The 22,129-nt window shown below is 33.4% G+C and overlaps 1 protein-coding gene across 1 annotated transcript in view; it reads left to right on the top strand.

The window, feature by feature from the left end:
- Positions 1-21,507, top strand: part of Ubx (Ultrabithorax) — a 340,195-nt gene extending 318,688 nt beyond the window's left edge. The window contains exon 2 of the mRNA XM_085945197.1: positions 20,563-21,507. Coding sequence (XP_085801323.1) covers positions 20,563-20,855 — 293 coding nt within the window. The 3' untranslated portion in view covers positions 20,856-21,507. The remainder of the gene's footprint in view (positions 1-20,562) is intronic.
- Positions 21,508-22,129: the final 622 nt, after the last annotated feature.

Raw genomic sequence — 22,129 nt, 5'->3', positions numbered from 1 at the left:
ATGCAACCAAATCTCGTTGCTAATGAGAAAAACATGCCAGCCGAACATCAATCAAATTTATGCAACAGGCCGCCATGCGAGACATTTTTCCCCTTTCTCAAACTGCTTGTCAGTTCATTTTTGCATTGGTTCAAATCCCTTCCAACCACCACATTCACCTGCCTATAAGAAAGTCACCACTACAACAGTCATCCTTCATACTCAACGACCGCATGTCAACGGACTGGGGCATGTATGTAAACGCTTTAGTGGGCGGAGATTAGTTTGCATATTGTATACTTTTTCATAATGTGCCTCGCAATAATTTACATAAATTACTGGGCATGTTGGACAAGGCTGAGGACGATAATTTTGCGGAGGTTTTAAATAGTTACCCAATTTGTCGTAATTTTCAGAATCGCCAGACTGTCCTCCTGATTTAATTAGGAATGTCTAGCTGTTTAAAAATAATTCAGCTAAGTGACAAGATTTATATTCCCAAATAAATTATAGTAGGTAGGTACATAAGTAGATATAGGTACCTACCCTACTTATTTTGGTTGGTGTACCTACAAAATTTTGTATACTTATTAATGTTTTAGTTTGTAGTAAGTATCTAAATGCTAGCGGACGACTGCGTATGGATGATAATTATGCTAGCATGATCATACTAGGTATGTATGTTACATTCCACTGTTGGATGAAGGTTTCTTCGAGCTCGCTCCATTCTTCGCTGCCACGTATTCTGCCAAGCCCAAACATTAATATTTCGCAAATCCACAGCACTTTGGGGTGGGCCTTCGGTTATTTTATTATTTTATATTCATACATAAACATTTTCTCATTAAGTATCTTGTCTTATACGTATCTACGAACAGTTCAGTGTCAATAATTTGGGTGAAAGCTCGTAGATAAGTATATAATATTGTTATCTAGTACCTACCTAGGTAGGTAGATATAATGAATTGAATAAAACGTGTATCGACTATGTAAATAGGTCATCATAATCAGCCTGGATCGATCCACTACTGATTTTATAACTCGATTGTATGCATTACGTTGACACGACGTAGGTACCTACCTACTTTCGCGTAACTTTAACTATCTTGTTGATCTAACGGCCTTGGGATATAGGTATTTTTCAGAAATATTCTAATTCATGGGTATCCATCACTGGATTCTTAGATTTGTCTAGCGGCTGTCTCGTCTTCGAGCTAGGCCTATTTTCAATTGAACATTTTAGAAAACTATAATAATATTACATACTCTTGTATTTCCAGCATGCATCTCTCCATATAATACGGTGCTACTCGTTTCCATAGTGAGATTCCATGTTTCGTACATAATCTCACCTAATAAAAACTAGGTTTTGGTTTTTTTAAAACATTATTTGAGTTAGAAGTAGTTAGATGGTTAGTCGGCTCCTTTAGTGGCCTTTTTATCTACCGAAATGTGTAAAAAAAAACATGTAGGTACCTACACATAACTACCTAGTACCTATAATTAAAAATTAAACCAAAATAGATACAAAGCTTTTCGACGAACGCTTCCGACAGTAAAACTTAAACCATGTGCATTCGATAATCACTTTTGGATGTGACAGCGTGCGATAAGTAGGTAAACACCCTTAGTTATAACTCCAGGACAGGCTTTTATTGCTAGACTCAAAGTTTGGAGTGTCTGGGTATGGGGAAAGTACCCAAACGTGCGATGGGTCTACTGTACAAGCGACGATACGCTATATCTACCTAGCCTTCGATATTATAGATTTGTGTGTAAGTACCTACTTTGCGTAATAGAGGAACATAGCACATAACAATATCAATACTATTACATGACGGGTATAGGTACCAACCTACTTAAAATATCATTATGGATATCAATACAATATATTGAAATGATACCAACATCTATTATCGAAATTTATTAAGGATTCATATATTTGATTTAAATGAATTCACATAAGTACGTACCTACCTATTACCTAGCTACCTAATAATAAGGTATAAGATGATATAATTAAAAACATATTTATTTTTAGAAAAACAACTGACACGCCTTTATATCTATCTATCCACGATAGAATTGGTTTCGTTACGAACTAACAAAATATTTTGTTACGCCTCATCATTACTTATTAATATGACATTTACTGATCATTAGTCTGCTACCCTAATACTTACCCATAAGTATATTATTTAATAAACAAAATATACCTACTTAATTAGGGGACTGTTGGAAATGTATACCATAAAGTTTTCTCAAAGGTAGGTATGCACCTAGTTACCGTTCGTTAATTTATTAGTATTAGAAGATCGTGTTGAAATTTGATCTCACTTTTGTAGCCCTTAGTATGTAGGTAGGTAGATAATATGTGGTATTATACCCACTTATGCTTGCTGACACACATGTAAGTATAGATAAAAACCAATTCGGTAGTTCAGGAAGTTTGGTGTAACCTTCTTGATTTGTGGAGTTATTTATGTTGCAATAAATTAAGCTATTTTACAAACCACTCAAAATTATTTGCAATTAATACCTCATGTCCCGTTTATGTTCTAATCTAATCCATTGACTAATAACAATAACTGTCATTCTGATTATACCTATTTTACATTCTAACGAAAGCTATCGTATGGGTTAACTTTTGAGGGTAGGAGTTATTAAATCCATTGACTTATCTCTTACCGACGTATGTAGGTAGGTTGTTTTTAAATAGGTACCACACATCGACGTAATATACCTAATTATCATTGGAATTTTTAATTAGTTGGGTATGTACTTACATACAATAGGTAGGTACCTACTTAGTATTAAAGTCCCCACGGTCTAGCACTCTTTTGTACGACAACATCTTCTTGGTTACGTAAAGGAAGGCACTGTTGTCGATTAAATGGGATGAGGTTGTTAGTTTATAATGGAAGTGCGGTTAAAAATGGGAGGAGCGTATTAGTTCACAGTTTTAACACGTAGCCAAGAATATGTTGTCATAGAGTAGCTAGTTAATTCGTGAACACGAATGTCATTGTCGCTTTCCCTCCATCGATTGTTTAATTTTTAAAACCTATAATATTTTATGGACAAAAAATAGGTTCTACAGTCTACATTATTTAAAAGCACCTAGAGGATTTTATTATTTATAAGTATCTACCTATTTATAAGTATAATATACTTACTCTCATCATGAACCAGAGATGGAATATTCGTTTCGGCAAGTGACATGCTATAAAAATTTAAATACACAGACCTAAGTATTCTTATTACCTCATTTGAAATGTAATGAAAATTTTTGTTTTCACTATTCGAGACCATCCATATTATACGAAAATCACATGTGGTTTTTATCGTGTGATATAGAACTATAAATAAGGCTTTACTTATTATATTAGCGTGTAGCACGATATTATTGATAGAAAACAAGACATAGTCGGAGCGGTACCGCGCGAGAAAGAGCGATGCAACAATCTTATTGTCAGTCAGGAATAGCAAACGTAACAATATCGCATTGTAGACTTCTTGGGCACTAAAAGAAATCGCGTCTGCACATTGTCAAGGCTAAATAAATTATTCCATGAGGTATAGGCACTTATCATTTCTGTCCATGGAAACATCAGTATTTTTAGTAAGTATCCTTGTATAAGCCTACTTATCATAATATGGTTCTTACTTTGTCATTCGAAACACAAGTACGTAAACGTTTCTCCATGCCTTGCATAATACAGTAACAGTAGTACCAACCCTATTCTTTTAATGAATACTTTTGTCTTATTATGAGTTATCCCGTTAATTTTGTTTAACAATTGAAACGGAAGAGAGTCCTTAGTAATAATAAATAATACAATGTTCAGAGTTCCAAATTATTTGTTAGGAATTTCCTAAAATTACAAAACGCAAATAGATAATGCCATCAAACAAAAGCCATGACCCGAACTGTGATTTATTTAAAACGAGTTAGCTCACACGGGCCAGCTATTATTATCATTAGAAATATGGCCGGACCATAAATTAACCGTAGTAATGTCCCCGGCTATTATGTTTCGGCAGACAATGACTGATTGCGTAACCCAAAAACTTAAGCTCATCTTTAGAAACTTTACGACCCAAATCATCCGGTGTACCTACTTCTAAAGGATTTCTTTACTTAGCTTTCTCCAGGCATTCATGATCTGTGTATAAGAATAAGAAAACGGTAAACGCTCGTAAAACTCCCTTGCTTTGGGGTGGAAAAAATTGCAGTATGCGGCGTTATTGTTTGTTTGTGCCCCTGTTTTGGGTAGAACATAGATACTTGAGTAGGTACTTAAGTTGCAATATGATATTATAGGAGCGCAGATGGTGCTAAAAGCGATTTGTGGTTTTCGGAAATGGGTGTCTATTTAGTTTTGGTGCAACCGATATTGCTGCAGCCTATGTTTTGGACTCATATTGACACCTTATTGCTGAATCTTTGCCCATAATGAGAGGACAAACATGATACACCTTACTTACGAGTTACGACATTGTTAAATAATATCTAATTAATTCTTTACTAGGGTAAATATGTCTTCTTATACATAACACCACTAACTTGTACAATCAGATCAGTGTTCTAAACAAACAATCTACCAACACCTAAGCTAAACGTTATAAAAATAAGCAATACCTACTGCCATATCGATATACCTATTATATTAGAGTATTAGGTTAGCTAGGTACCTACCTTTGCATATAAGGTGGATGTTTTGCACTCAAATGTACGTTAGTAGGTACTGGAACAGCATACTTACATAATATTTCTTAACTACTAGGTACCTAAGCTTCAGCAGGTCTATTCTAACATAATATCATTTAATTCCAAAATCAATTAAAAAGTGACAAATTTTATTTAAATTACCGACTTGACGTCCGAATAATATCGTTAGAAATTCGCTCCTCAGTAAGGGCAAATGGACAACACACGGTGCCTCTAAGAATCCCTATCACCCACCAGACCTCTTTCATCGTCTTACAATAGTCAGAATCCCGTAGCTCCGCCGTATACACTCTGTGAACGGTATTTAACGGGCTTGCAGAATGCTGGAAATCGGTAGCCTTAAAGAACAGGCAAGTCAGGTTGAAACACCCGCAGCACGAGGCAAACATCTATTCCCGAAGCACAGCATAACGTTATTATTTATAGTGATTAGTTGTGCACCGCTATAATGTTATTCGAATATTATTGTATATTAATAAATTTCGTAGGTACCTAAGTACTTACCTACTGACTACGTAGGCGAGCTCTTACATAGGTAGGTAATCGGGAAAGTTCACTTTGAGTAAATATTTTTTCAAACATTAAAAAATAAGATTTTGGGCAATAAGAGGCACATTTATATAAGTTTTTATTCCGTAATGTGAATTTGATGTTTTTTTTATTGCAAAAAAGGACAGATATTTTCAAAGTTGACAAATGTTCCCATCGACACGGTCGTTTCAGATAGATTTCTTTCCTATAGATATTTTGTTATTGCCCATATATTACATTGATAGGTGATTTTATTTTTGGACGATAAAAATACTTTAAGTAGATCTCACAATATTAATATAAGTAGGTAAGTAAATATATATTTATGTGGAATTCTACATACCTATAAGTAGGTATAATGAAAATAAAAATCCAACTGGGTATTTACTTCGTCAGAGATTTATTACCTATTTAGAATTACCTATATCTATCTCCCCGTGGTACCTAATATTATGATCAGTACAATTAGGTATACTTAATACATAAAAAAATATAATTTCGATGCCAACTGAAGTCTACTCATGAATTATTATCTCATGTGAATATCTTCTGCACATTTGATTAAAATAAAGCTCGAAATACTTATTCTATAAATTATTACAACGTATGACGGGTTTTTAGATGTACCTACCTAGTATGTAATTTAGTATGTACCTACTTATTTAGACACCTGTTCTTGTCAGCCGCTGAAGAGTATGTTTTTGTTTATTGTTAGGTAAATGGTAAATAACATAAAGAATATTCTAAAATGAGCTGTTTACCTACAAGAAAGTACGTAACTACTAAATCAGCTTAATTATTCATAAAACTAAATATAATAATTTTATTAATTAGTGCCTATACTTATATCTAAAAGTGAATATGTATCTAGGTATAACATACATCTTACCGGATGGGTAGTTACCTATGCTACAAGCGGAACTTGCAGGTAAATGTTTACCTTACAATAATGTTGAAAATTCCAAAATTTATGCAAATATAAACATAAAAATATAATTACATTTACATACGCATTATTTAGCAGACACAGCTTATGTAGGTACCCACCTAACATAGCGCTCGCATAAACATATAAACGGAAAAAAAAATAATAATGGCCTCCGTACATCAAATTTAATAAAACAAATTAGACTTATTTTTTTCTGCTCAGCAAAAGCAAACACGGCCTTTTGAAAACGCAGAATAAAAAAAATTCACCCCACAAGACAACACCCCCGTTTTTAATTCTGAAATATTCTCGGCGGTGAAATAAAAAGATACCTACGCATAATAATTATAAATTGCTCAGAATGAAATGTGGAGCCCGAGTTAGCCGCCGCGACTTGTAATGCTTTTTTTCTAATTCAGTTATATCTTATTATGTATCTTCCCAAAGAGTCATAAACGAAACAAAAGTGCAAAACGCAGTGGGAGCAGTTAATGAAATTGCCAAAGGTCCATCATGCCATTCCCGACTGCAAAACAGACGGCTCTAAATTAATATATTCATAACTTTATGATGCACACACTGAGGGTAGTTCGCTTTATATCAATACTTAGATACCTACTACTTACCTGAGTTAAAAAAGTAATATGTAAGTAGTTTAATCAACAAAATAATGTAATACCTAAGTCCTTGTCTACATAAACGGTACGATTCGTGTATATTGTAAACCAGGGTTGGCGAACCTTTTTATGTAGGTACGCGTGCCAAAATTTTCCAAAAAATATTCTTTTTCAACTATCTGACGTGCCGAGCATATTTTCATGAGGAAAAAATAGTTTTTAAACATTCTATTAAAAAATGATGATGTTCTAGATACCATAGTACCTACATAGCAGACATAATATAGCTTTGTCACTTTTTTCAATTACGCCATACATTTCGGTTCACCAATTTTGAAACTGTCTGCCAGAATTACTACTACTAGCTTCACCAAGTTTTTGTTTCTTATTTGGTGCAGTCTTTTTTGTACATATAAATGAAATTGTTAGTTAATGTATTAATTAGCTTGGTTCTTATCGCACAAACTGACATGAGAATTGCTACGATCAGATGAGGCATTCTATCGCTACAGTTAGAGGTTCGTGACGCGGCACCCCCGCCGCCTGATGAGGTTAGTGTGATCATATTATAAGTGACGCATAATTCTAAGGACCGACCTATGCAATCATATATTTAAATTAAATGTAGGTAATGCTTATTCTTGAAGAGTATTTGCTTACAATTTTTATACTGTCATTTATTATTATTTTTTTTTCTCTTCAAACGCGTGCCATGCAAAATAATCTCGCGTGCCATAGGTTCGTCACCCCTGTCGTATACCTACGGTAGGTACCTACTTAGTAAAATTATTAAAACGTTTGTTCCTATTAATCAATTATAACTTAGGTTTATTTACTTTATTATCATCGTATGCACATATCTAATATTTTTGGTATCGCATATCAACAGGTTCAAGATATTCACTTATAAATTAGATACAGTAGATAGAGTACAGTATTACACTAAAAGTCTCTCTATTTAAGTGTAGGTACACGTTATTAACAGTATAGATCAAATACGTGAATGAAAATTAATCAAGACGTGGGTACCTATGCACCATATTGCATCGTGAGCGGAATTAATTTTTCAACCACATTCATATTCACTATATACCATATTGATCAAGATTCAAAACTCTCCACCTTCATAAAACTCCAGAAGCTAAACTGGGCAGGCCATGTCCAGCGCAGTCACGGATACCGAAGAAGATCCTCGAAGGAAACCCAGGGGGAAAAAGGCCAGTGGGAAAGCCACGCACACGATGCCGTGATAACATTACAAAAGATGCCAACCAGCTGCTAAAAATCAAGAACTGGAAAAGACATGCGGAGGACCGTTCCGGCTGGAGGACGGCGGTGGAGGAGGCCAGAGCTCGACTTGAGCTGTAGCGCCATCGAAGAAGAAGAAAATACAATATTGATAGCAATGATACCGATTTACTTATTTTCAGATGTCGTTTTAATTAGGACTATTATGCAGGTAATTAGGAAATAAGACAGGTCCATAGTTTTTTTGTGTTATCGATAAATATCTATACTTACATAATATATTAGGTTGCTAAAATATACTCATGATTGTTACTCAAACTTAAACTCAAACAAAAATCTAGGCTTTAAATAAACAATAAATATGCACATGTCAACAATGTCAATCCTCTTTTGAATAATAAATGCACAGGCCGTTATGTGATCGTACAAAATATGTGATTGGCAATAAGTTTCATCCTTAGATAGGTGCCCATGTATGGCATAATCGCGCTTAATTCAAAACTCTGCCGAAGAACCATGCATATTATACTTACCTACATATACATATTTGGCCGTTTTTTATATTACTCAATTTTAACATTTTACTAGAAGTTGTCATTCATTATTAACGTGTAATAATATGATTGTGGTTGAATTCAAAGAATAGTAAGTTATAGAAGTTGGGTTGGGGAGAAGTATTTATGTAGATAGGTATAAGTAATATTATTTAGTAGGTATAGGTACTGAATATTTAACAATATGTTTTACACGTTTATTAAAAATACCTGTAGCTTGTAACGCAGAGAGGCCTTCGTTTAATGATTTCATGCAATCGTGTACCTGTGCTGTATATAACTCTCTCTGGACATAATATATGAGGTATCATGGGACGTGACGACGCCCATTCTAAATGAAGTTATTACATTTACTTTATTCGTTTTGTTTATTGAAGATTGAGTGGAAGCGCTTATATGGTGGAAGAAACCTGTACATGATTGTGAGGGTCAATGAATTTGTGTGTTTTTATATTTTTTTTACAGCAGTAGATTTTCTTATCCGATGTTGAAAGTGTTAATTGAGTTTGAATCAGATGTTTAAAGATTTATTATTCAGAATATATCTGATAGGTAACTGCCCACCATTTATTATTTATTATCATCATCAGCCAGTCACAATCGCTGATGCCCTGCTGAAAGAAGGCCTCCTATCGCACTCTCCATTCCTCTGTTAATGATTTCGTCGATCCAGCACGTTTTAGGCTATTTCCTTATTTAGTCCTCCCTGGGTACCTAGCACTGTGTGAATGCATTCGTTCAGCGGTTATTCACTCGCCGAACGATATGTCGGGCCTATTGCAATTTCTTCAGATCAACAACTTCTCTCATTCGCGATCTCCCATCTGCCTCTGTAGGTATCTATCCGGTTTCTTTTGGTGCCATTTTTCGTTATGCCCAAAAGTGTAATTTTTTGACGTAGCTTGCTTGCATTAAAAGCCCGTGTTTCACGTGCATCTGTTTACGTTTTTAACATAAACATGTATTTAATATAACAAAATTTTTATATGCATTTATGGAGTATGATACGTAAGCTAATTTAATAACCCTGCAATATATACCACAAGGGTACCAATTATAGGAGTGCAACAATCACAGAAATAGCCAGACTCGCATACATAGTGACTGTCCTGGGAGTCGAAACCCGCACCACTGAATTGGTAGTCAGTGCCTTACGCATTGGACTATGGAGGGCGCTAAGATAAAATCAAAACCATACAGATTAAAATAATGTTATCTTTCTTTTGCGCCATATTTGAAGAAGAAACAAGATACGTGTAAAAAGACATACTTAGGTACGTCAGTATTTTTAATTTCTGTGGGTCTATTCTATGCTTATCGACCGCTAAAGTGATAAAGTGATAAATATTATCAAACTTAGGGTAGGTTTGTATCAAAGTATTTGCGTGATTGTTCAAAATTACTAACAACCACCTTGTACGAAAAAGCAAGGACATGGTTATTAATAATTCTTAAAAAAAAAAAAAAAACCTAGCCGCTTAAACATAAAAATTCTTCTTAATAAAAATAAAGTAATTTTCCCAAAGATGAAAGCAGCAATTTCTATTATAGTCCACCTGTACAGTCTGAGCACATTTACTTGAGGTTATTTTTGGTTTTTATTCCACACTTTTTCGACTAAAAGATATTTAATGGAGGGTTCAGATATTGGATTAAGCCATTTGGATTAGCTTTAGGTGCCTAATTAGCCCACGTTTTAGTTGCCTGCCATAATTTGGGGTTATTTCACTAGCCTGAACCAGCTTGTAATTTATTCAGTGCATTAGGGAAGAATAGCTAGTAGGTAGGTATATACCCTAGCACGTATATCCACAACTACAACGATGCATAGGTATCGGCATAGCTATAAAAAATACCTTCAATTTACTTATGTACCCACCTATAAATTATTGGTATCGCATCATTTTTTTTAAAATTTAATATATTATTACTTATAGATAGATGCCTGTAAGCATGTCCGGTTAATTTTACGCACTAATTACATTATGATCGTGAATATTTGTTCAAATAACATATTGCAGCATATCAATGGGGCCAGATGACACGTTCTTCGTAGAGAATTTAAATTAATATTGAAACTATATAAATATATGTATGTGTATTATTGTATTTCATACAAATAGGTTTTTAAAATTACTGCTCGCTGAATTGCTTTACGTAGAATGTGTCATTTAGTCACAGTGCTATTCCTTTTGCCATATATTATGTTATTTGAATAAATGAGTACCTTGGTATCAAAGTGGGACATAAGCCATTTACAAAATTTTACAGGAGACTCACAAACATGTGTGAAAAGTGTCCGTTTTTCATATAACATACCAACTTTAAACTCAAAAATCTCTATGAAAACTACCGTTTTTGATACTTTTGGTGGATTTTTTGAAAAGAGCATCACTTGCACTACCATAATCAATTAAAACATGAATTTAGTGGGAGGTGGCGTTTGTCCCACTTTGATACCAAGGTACTCAAATGTTTACGGCCACAATATTTACGTATAACTGTTTGCGCAATGTTTCTAAATGCCTAATAGTCAATGTTAACGTTATAATTTGAATTCAAAAGCGAAAGGGGTACAAGTACGTAGGGCTGATTAGGTAAAAAAATATTTATGAGATTAGCCATCAGTTTGATTAGGATTAGAGTGTCATAACCAGCATTCCAAAAGTGCTAACATATAGGTAATGTTTCAAATTGTCATTTATCTTACTCAATATCTGCATTACCATTTGATAATACAATGACTTTCGAAGATATTGGTACATTAAAGTAGTGAATTTTATAAATAAAATCTGGTGGCAAAATAAAAATAAGTATAGTCATGAAGATTCATTTACAACATTTTCACTCACTTAGTGGACGAATATCTCGCAAAATACCTACGGGGCGGGCTAAAACTAATAGGCTATTGCACATCAAAGAGTAAACTATGTGTGTAGTACCATTTGCAGGCGTCGAAGGGCCTCTAGAGCGTCGCTAGGGGCGCGTGCGACGCCTCATAACGACCCTCCCGAGTGCTCTACAATTCGCTACACACCTCATTGTACAATTTCCACATGACGGTGCCTCTCCTGATTGCTATGGAAGTAGTAAGTAGCTCGCAGCTTTTATGAAAGCACAAATAATAATTTTGGGTTGGGTACTATGTAAGTACGTTATTACTACGTACTCATCAGTGGCAAAGGCTCACTACTAAACGATTATTTTTTGTATAAGTGCATATTTTGGTTTGTAAAAAAATATTTAATTGGTGGGAATTTTTTAATCACAATATCGTTTAATTGCCTAGTAGGTATACTCTGAATTGATTCATGTATCCATCCGTAAGTAGGATATTGAAATAACAACGCATAAAACTATTGATTAAATTAAATTATTGGTTCAATAATCGTAACTAAAATATGTTTAAAAACTACTAGCGCGGTGTGGATATATGAGACTATACCTATCTATCTACTACCGCATCTAACATAGTGACTCATTGATCTGGTGTAGGGATGCCGAATTCTTTTATACAGGTGTGTCAAACTATATGCAAAAATCAGGGGAAAAAATCGCATGTCAAGTAAATCGAATAATAAAACCAAAAATAGGTATTTTCCTTTGTATACAGTGATTTTATAAATTTTCATACATAACACAGAAAACAAAATTTTTATTAGAAGTTGGTTTATAAGAAAATTTTAATATACCTACATATATTTCATTCAAATAATTACTAATGCGATGTTTTACTTTCGACTTAAAAAAATCATATACGAAAATAGCTGTTCATACTTCATAGTCATATGTTTATTTTAAAAGTGTTGAAAATAGTAGTTTGCTATTCATTTCATTGCATTAAATGTATTGGGTAATGAGTTCCGTTCTTTAAAAAGTAGATACCTATATTCAGCAATAGTGCATTTTTTGCCAACCTATCTACTTATAGGTATCCAAGTTATCTCGTAATCTGTTAGAACGCCGATAAAACAAACCAGTGTTACGATATGAAGATTTTTTTTAAATTATTATATATTCTTATATATTATTGTATATTTTCGATAAATTAACTAGGTATAAAAAAATGTTAACTTTTGTATACCTACACTATTCGAACTTTACCCGCATGTCAAAGGTTTACTATCCTTGCCCTAATGTTATATCATTTTCTATTTACTGAACATTTACCTCCATCCAACAAGCAGTCTTTACCACTTCTGTACCCATACCAACTGATACTGTAGATAGAGTAGAGAGTACTGACTGCAATATAGTTGTTTTTATCACGTTGAATAGTTATATAGTTATTATTATCACGTTAGGATAAATCTTTCATTTGCATACGTATTGAAACTCTTCTGGTATCGGTACATATCTGGTATATTTGTCATCTTAACGCAGTCTGACTGGTGCCTAATGCCTGGTCCACACCGAAAACAAGTCGCGCGACAACTCGTTAAATTTTACGATAATTATCATAATTGCTTAAGAAATTTTACGATAATTATCATGCTTATCGTAAAATTTAACGAGTTGTCGCGCGACTTGTTTTCGGTGTGGACCAGGCATAATACACTATTAGAAAATATCGATATGATGATTCTATTCTTGTTATTTGTTATCGACGTCGAGTCTATTGCAAATATTCTATCGACCGCTGTGAATATTAACTTCTCACATAATTATGACCTTATCCCAATTTTAATTATTTTATCCTGGGGCTACCCGCCATGCCTTTGACGATCGAGTCATTTTTTTAAAATTGTGAACCTATGTTTAGTATTATTATATGACACATACCCATTAGGTATAACTGGTGCATTTTCAACAAAAGAATCCCCTCATCTAAACATTACAGCACATCTATATTTCTCACAAACTATATTGGATATTGATAGATATTATATAAATATATTTATATAGACGTATCTTTTATTGATCACCAGCACTACAGCAATAAAAGTAATCAGAAAAAATATGTGTGTAAATAATGCATTTATATTATTATCCACTGGGGTTTTCCAGACGCAGCATTTAACACTGCCGTAGTATTTCATGATGCGCTTCTGCTAGCACAGACATATTCAATCCGCGGCCACCTTCTTAACCCTTTCGACAGGTCGCTGCATACTTATGAGCTTTGAGGCATAAGTAAATAGATATAGAATGAAACTATTATATTAATCACCATAAATCGTTCTGAATTTTTAATAATACTTAGGTAATGTCGTTTTCGTTTAATTAATACCTACTTAATGTGATTCTTTTTATTTATATCAAATCGAGCTTCAATATTGTGACCATACCTAAATAAAATTTCATATATTTATATGTATTTAAAGAATTTCAATTTATACTTCCACATTTATATTTTTATAAAAATTGATGTTTTTTAAAATTAATACAAAAAATATTAATAATACCTTTGAATCGGTAAAACACCTCTACAAAAAAAGGAAACTTAATAAACTAAATTTTAATTGACTGTAAAATAATATGTATTAATAATAACGGTAGTAATAACCCACGGTGGCCGCGCGGCTTAAGCGTTGGACTATCTCGCCGTGGGTCTCAGGTTCGAATCATGGGTCTGGCAAGTACACATATTGTATTTCAATTTGTGTGTGAGTCAGGGTATGGACCGAATAGGTTGAGCAAGTGGCTGACATCCATTTCTCGTATAAAACAAAATCTGTTAATACAAACCTCTACTCTGTGGAGGCCCATATGATCCTATTAGGATCGGACATGGTCGAAAAAAAAAATAATAACATGGGACCCTCCACCAAATTCACATTTTACCTATAACATTTTTCTGAAATTATTGTAGGTTTATCTTTGACTTAAAATAAAAAATATTTTCCTTTGTAATGTTTTCAGATACCTACATATTTATTAATTTATACAGTTGAAATTGTAAATTATCAAAAAATGTCTCAAATTGCAAGCTTCGTATTTTTCCGCTAGGTGCCTCTGGTAGAAAGGCTAAGTGAAGACAACGCCTTAAAAAGTGAATGTTTGTATTCATGTTCATATTACATTGATGTTTACGATCTCACAACATATTCTTGCTTGACCGCCCCTGAAGCTCGCTGCACGAAAGCCTCATATAAATTCAAACTGGAATAAAGTTGTCCATACGCGGATCGCTTATTCACCTCCAGAGAAGATAATAATGGACTCATAGTAAAGATTTGTCGTCAACATGAATACTTATCTACCTATGTGTACCTTTTGTGTTAATGATGTTATATTTTATATTTAAAGTAAAAATATTGAATCAATTAGTATACCTACTTATCTAAGTAGCCAAAAATTATTTATATATTTTATCTTATTGATTAGTAAGCATAGGTATTTAGTACATATTATTATGTAGTCAGTAGTGTATGGATAAGAAACCCCCTTTCCCAATAAATCGTTAAGAAACCTCCTTGAAGGTGGCCTTACCTAGTCGATGTTTTTTTTTCAATTCTAATTTACCAGCCAGAAGTACCTACTCTTAAAAGAAAATAAAATGCTACAAAACGGTAACTAACCATCATTAAAAGTTTTGAAAAATAAATTTTTGGGTACTTAGTACTACCTATGCCTACTCACCTACATAAGTATTTTTTTTTAATTTGTAGGTACCTCACTTCTCAAGACTCAGTTTCGAAAACAGTAATAGGTCTATACATGTACATACCTATGTACATACCTATTACAAGTCAATCAGCATTGTTTTCAAAACGAAGTTTATTCCGGATACACCTACCTTTTTATATTATAATAAAATCCCACACTTAGTTGAGTAAAAAATGAAAAAATCTAAAAAGTGGTTTATAAATGAATTAATTAAGCCATTAGATAGGTAGTTAGGTACCTACATCATACACGTACCTATAGAGCGTCTCGCTGTGTTATCACGGTAAATAAAAAAGAACATATTGATGCATAATATAGAACATGCATGCATAATTCTATCTCTCCCAGAAGCAACGGTCTAACGAAAATAAATAAAAACAAATTATAAAAAAAATATATTATTAACTTGCTAAATGTAGTCTGCCAATCGAAAGGCGCGCTGAGACCGCGTCGACGGTTGGGTCGAGAGTCGAGTCTCCACCAGACAAATTATTCATACACGGGTTCGTTTTTAATCACCGCTCGATTGGTGCCCCGAGCGTTAACATGCCGGATTTTTCTGCACTTGTAGGTATTGAGAGCAATCTCGAATTTCTATCTAAATCATTTTTGGTCCGGCTTATTGCGTGCAACGTTGAACTGCATTATCAAAGTGGCGTAACTATATAATAATATGCACATGCCTACCTTATTGGTTATTAAATTTTGATATTCAGTTAAATATTCACGTCACCTTATAGGTATGTATCTTTATTCTAAGCGAAGCTTACGTACATATTGTTTTAAAACCATTTTGTAAATATTTCTTGGACATCACTTTCTGGAGCAAATTTTCTCGCATTATCCCAAATCATTTGAGCATTCTGTAGCTCCGCTGAACCTTGTATGTGTAGATAGCCTCAGAAGACAACAGAATCTTTTTAGTCATCGACTAACGTCAATCTAACACATTAGCCTTTTTGGCGAAGTTATAAGTATCTATTGTTACAACCCTAGAACAACTAGAGGGCTAAAATACTAAGACTTTGAATCAACAATGACTTAAGTGTGGTGATAATCAAAGCTCTACGATCGTTGAAGGCTAATAACTCGATAGTACTTGTAAGTTGTGAATATAATTTCTTCTGTAAAAAAAAAAAATCGCGCGTTTCCTGTGGCTACTATCGATATTCATGATAACATTGACAATGAATCAATAAATACAAAGTAAAAGCTAGCATTTAATCAAATTCCTACTGATACGTTACAATATGCATGAGCATGGCCCCCACATCCTGAAGCGGGCCCCCTACCTATCACTAAGGTTAAAGGCAGTGTAATGTTCTACAGTAGTATTTTCCAACTGGTATTCCGTGAAACCCCAAGGTTTAGCGAGGTAAAATTGGGGGTATTTCGTATATTTTCAGCGATACTTTGTATTTTTAAATAAATCTAGAATTATTCAGTTATCGGCACTTGGCATTATATAATGAAGAACTGATCACGACCCCCTTTTGTGGTAGTCAAGTAACATGCGACCCTTCGTCATAGTAGATAAATAACCATTTTATTAGTCATAAAATACACTAAAAAAATTATAAAATATAATTTTACACTTAAATTATCATTTAATTATATCAATCATCATATTAGGTACATTTAACTGCATCGCACAGTCACATATTCATAAATGTTAATATTCTTCAAGCAAAATAGCTCCGCAGGCGGCTTTTTTCAATATTACAGCAAATTTGTAGTGTGTGTTTATCTCACTTAACTAGTCGAATCGCTACGCTGGGCCCCCAGGCTAGAGCCCTGTCAGCCCCCTCTTGTGGGGGCCATGTGCATGACTCATTATTTATGCAACATATTTGAAGAATACCTATCTATGTTCCAAATAATATTTAGCATACGTATTTGACTAAATAATATACCTACCTATTATAAAAAAAACTGTAGGTAGGTCTATCTGCGTATATATATATATATGTACTAAGTAGATATATACGTATTATATGTACTTACTATCAGTTTTACATATATATATAATATTGTAGGTGTACATTTTTATATAAAATGATTAGGTACATACGAATAGTGCTTACTTCGGCAGTTAGGTACCTACTTAATTAATAGGCATTGCTTTTATCTCGAACGGTCCCTATTATCTACTCTCAAAGTTGTTTAGGTAAAGGTATCAGAATAATTTGCAATAATCAGCCAGTTTCGCGAAATTAGTGCCTTGGAGGCAATTTAATAAATTTGCATAAGACTGCACACAGCAATCGAGTCTCCGTTTACACATAGATTAAAATGCGTTTTTCAGCGAATATCTGTGTCGTTGGTATTAACACCCTTTTATCTCGGAACAATTTATTTTACAAATGTTTTAAACTATTTTACAGTACGATTAGAAAGTGATAAGACGTCTAGATTATAATTTGTAGAAAACTTTTTATCACAATAATTATAATAATAAGGTAGAAAATAGGTACAAACAGTAGGTAGGTACGACTACTTGATGTAGGTATTTGTACATACATGCTACTTAGGGGTTGAGCTTAATTAAATTGAGCTGTTTTACTTAATATAGTTGTATGAGTATGGAAAAGTTGCTTTATATTTGAAAAATTACCTACCTATTTATCAAACTTGGCATAAATATGTACCTACCTATAATCAAAGCCAAAATAATTTGAATGTTAAGTACCTACCTACCTTTATAGTATATACTGTAGAGTAGATACAGACTAAGGTTGGTAATTTGGGAAATAACACCATCATTTTGTTTAGGAGATAAGGTGGCACCAATGCGTGTGGACATGATGTACCTACCTATGCCAAGCTAGGTACTTTTCTCAAAAAACGCAGTGGGTATTCACATTTTTTTTACAATAATGCTTTTAATATAACTGCAAGTCGCTTTTGTCGTATCCTTTATAGGTACCTACATATGGCGATAACTAGGAAGATACGCATAACAAGTTGATGCATTTTATTCATATATTTTTAACGTAAAAAATACCATCTTAATAAATTCATTTATGGATGGGTAAATAATACATTTAAATAATAAGATTTCGTTCACGACATTTGATAGAATGCAATAGTTTTATTACGCACTGTAGGTATATTCTCGATTAAAGTTAGATATCTACAATAGGTAGTAAGTAACCTATGACTTAAATAGAGTATGCAATAAATCCGTGTGTGAAATTGATTGCAAATTATTTGATTGATTTATTTATGGCGATTGATATAATTGGAGCTACCTACGTAATTTAGATCAAACAGGTAGGTACCTGAGGTGGATAGGTGAAGTACCACTTACAAATATATATTACCTACTGAATAGCTAGATAAGCAAGTAGGGACATACCTATATGCTTGAAAAACACAAGCTTGAAGTAGATATCCATGCACACTAGTAGGCAAGTAGGTACTACATTCAAAGAAAAATTTAGAATCGAGTTTATAAACATTAGGAATAAAAATATTTTTATATCTAATATCTTATATACCTACGAGATAACATATTAAATGCTTTTATAATAAACATGACGTTTAATATTATGTTTGTAGGTATTAAGTAACTAGCTAATTCGCAACATTGATTCCAATTAAATAAGATCTCATGTACGATGCAATTATTATCATTGTAGGTACCTACTCTCGTTTAATTCATTATTGCATTGTACGGCAGCTGAGTTGCGACTTTATTGCGTTAAATTAACTGTGTAATTGATGGGCGGATGCCAACATATCACTTTGTTATTTTTATCGCAATCACAACAAAACATCAACGGAAAGTGAGTCTTAGTGACTTGATTTGTTTCCGAGCATATGGTTAGATGTTCCTTAGAAAGAATGTCGGTAGATAGATTTTTTTATACTTAGTAAGGTATTCTATGATTTATTTGTCATTCATTAGCTTAGCGAATCGAATAGAAAATCATTTCCATAGGAATGTATTGGAATTCATTGTACCTACATATTATTAATTATAGTTCCCTAAAATATTCCTGTGAATTCCATCACGATAATAATATGGTTTAAATATAAATATGAAAATTATCGCAATTAGGTACCTACCAACCATGATTGATTATTATATTACATACCTTTACCTGAGCCTTTCTACTAGAATTCATTAAAAACGATGTAGGTATATGGATACTCCATACCTACCACTATGTTATACCTATACCTACCTAAAGTTAGTTGGTATATGGGTAGGTACTCTTGCTTTTCGTTCCAAGAATTCGTTCTTAAAGGATTTGAAAATGTTTCCGTCCCGATGCAAAGATTTTTATCTAAATGTTCTTTTCCGTCCTAGAATTGTCATGCGTAAGGCTTTGTACTTCATTTTATCAGAGTGAAATATGTTCGACATTAACTGGAAACATTAGCGTGACTTTTTATTTATTACATAATGTTCTGTTTAGGTACAGAATTACGAAATGATATTTTTAAGCAACTGGTTATGTTATGTAAATTAATAAACATCCAGTTTGTGGAGGCAAATACTTGAAACTATTGCGTGACATCTTGAGATTTCTCAAAAGTTGGTTGATTAATGGATACGAAGTTTTCATTTCATAAATTATAAATTAAATACCTTGTAGATAGTAGATAGGTACTTACTCACATATTAGGCATATCGTAGGCAGGCTGAAGTAAGTTTTATTTATTTTCATTCCTTTAAGTTTAAACTAGGAAATACTTAGTAGGCACCTAGGTACAGTAATTTTAAGTTGTTGTTTTAGGCATTACCCAGGATTGCAGATGATACTAACGTGTAATTAATGAAATATCAATGTCTGTCAAAATGTTTTACCACTTTCGGTAATTAAATGTAAGTAGGTTGGTGTCTACATATTTTACAATTCATAACGATGAAAAAGATTGCTGCCTGTTGGTAGGTATAATACTCGGGTTGATAAAATTATTAAAGGTGCAATATGAAGCCACGATACTTACCATATTATATACCTAGTTACTAATAATAATATGTAGATAACCTAGATTATATTATAACGCGGCAAATACGAGTTACGGAGTAGGTACCTACCTTTATTTTGAATTGATGATAAATAAGCCTACGGTGAACAATAACTATTATTTTATTAAGTGTTAAAGTGCGGCCACACCGGCAACAAGTCGCGCGACAACTCGTTAAATTTTACGATAATTATCATAATTGCTTAAGAAATTTTACGATAATTATCATGCTTATCGTAAAATTTAACGAGTTGTCGCGCGACTTGTTTTCGGTGTGGACCCGGCATTAGGTACGTACGTATTTAATTTGAAAGTTTGATTTTAATATGTTGGCGTAGGATTGTTTTACCTATTATAATTTGTTTATTTTGTTTTCCTTCTCAGGCGCGAATGGCCTCCGACGACGGGGCAGACAGACCTACACTCGCTACCAAACCCTCGAGCTAGAAAAAGAGTTCCACACCAACCACTACCTCACCCGCAGGCGTAGGATAGAGATGGCCCACGCCCTTTGCCTGACGGAACGACAAATCAAGATCTGGTTCCAGAATCGGCGGATGAAGCTCAAGAAGGAGATCCAGGCCATTAAGGAGCTGAACGAGCAGGAGAAGCAGGCGCAGGCGCAGAAGGCGGCGGCGGCAGCAGCGGCCGCGGCGCAAGCCGTCCAAGACCATTAATGGCTACACCAACAGATCCCGAACCTTCAATACGTGAAGGAGGAATATATAAATTACGCGTAATCATTACATTCTCAGTGTGATTGTGTCCGTGTTTAATACCTAAATAAATTAAAGACATTGTTTTTTATGTAATATATAAATTAAAGAAGAGTTCCAGCGACGCGTGAACGCCAGATACCTAGTTTTTTTTATATATATAAAACGGTTTTTTGTTATTGTTATTAGTTAAAAAATTGAAAGTAGGACGAATACTCCTGTTGGTTTTGCACATATTAATAATACGAATGTTTTCATTTTAACGACTTTGTTTCGAATAAATTAATGGTTCGTAAATAATTGAGAGTGAGCATTTTATTTTCTGTTGTAATTAATTTTATTATTATTATATTCTTGATATTATGTTATTTAAATTTCTACATATATATTTTAATCAATGAGTGCAATGAAGTTCGCGAGAAGGGTCATTTTTAAATAAAGTTTTTCTAAAGAGTGCAGTTTTCGCGCAAAACGTGAATTTAATAAATAAAGTTTATAAAATTATTCGCGTGGGTGTCGAATACCCACAAAATGTATAGTTTTGTACAAAATAACATTTACCAAAGAGACTTGGTCTCCTAACCTAAAAATACTACTTGCTAAGAATTTAGAATATCCGTGTAAAATAATATTGATGAAAATGCATGGCAGTAATTTCTCGCTTATTCTTATCTAGTAGTTTTTAATGATCCAATTTCAAGATGAATTTAAATTAAATTTAACCCTTGTTCCTTGTGATTTATTTATAATATGCCATAGTAGCGTGTATACTACTAATTGTTTGTTTGGTATCAAAACGTGTGCGATTCTTCAAGTATGTTGCTATCATAATGGAAGTATCCCTGGTCTCCAAGGATCGGGGATTTTACATCTTTGCTGATTTTGTGGAGGCCAACAATTTGGCAGCCTTCACTTCTCAAAGCGGAGCAACTGAGCGGCCACACACACAGAATAGGTAAGATTTATGTTTTAATTACTATTAGCAATTTATTTAATTTCATTTAAGAATAGTTATTAATCACCTGCTGCTATTTATTGGATGGAACACGAAAACTTAAAAAGATTATTTGTTGTTCTAGGTTGAGATTGTAAAACGTTAAGTAGGTAATTATTATTAAAATTTTAGTAATTTTACCATATGAATTTGCTATAATTTGATATTTTTAATAATATGATAGTTGGTAATAAGAAAATAAACAATTTTCATAATAATATACTTAATAAAGTCATTATTT

Source organism: Rhyacophila brunnea, unplaced genomic scaffold, assembly GCF_057557595.1.
Source record: "Rhyacophila brunnea isolate RB1 unplaced genomic scaffold, BYU_Rbru_1.0 scaffold_18, whole genome shotgun sequence".
NCBI classification, from domain to species: Eukaryota; Metazoa; Arthropoda; class Insecta; order Trichoptera; family Rhyacophilidae; genus Rhyacophila; species Rhyacophila brunnea.
Note: the sequence above shows the minus strand (reverse complement) of the source record. Positions and strands in the feature narration are given on the sequence as shown.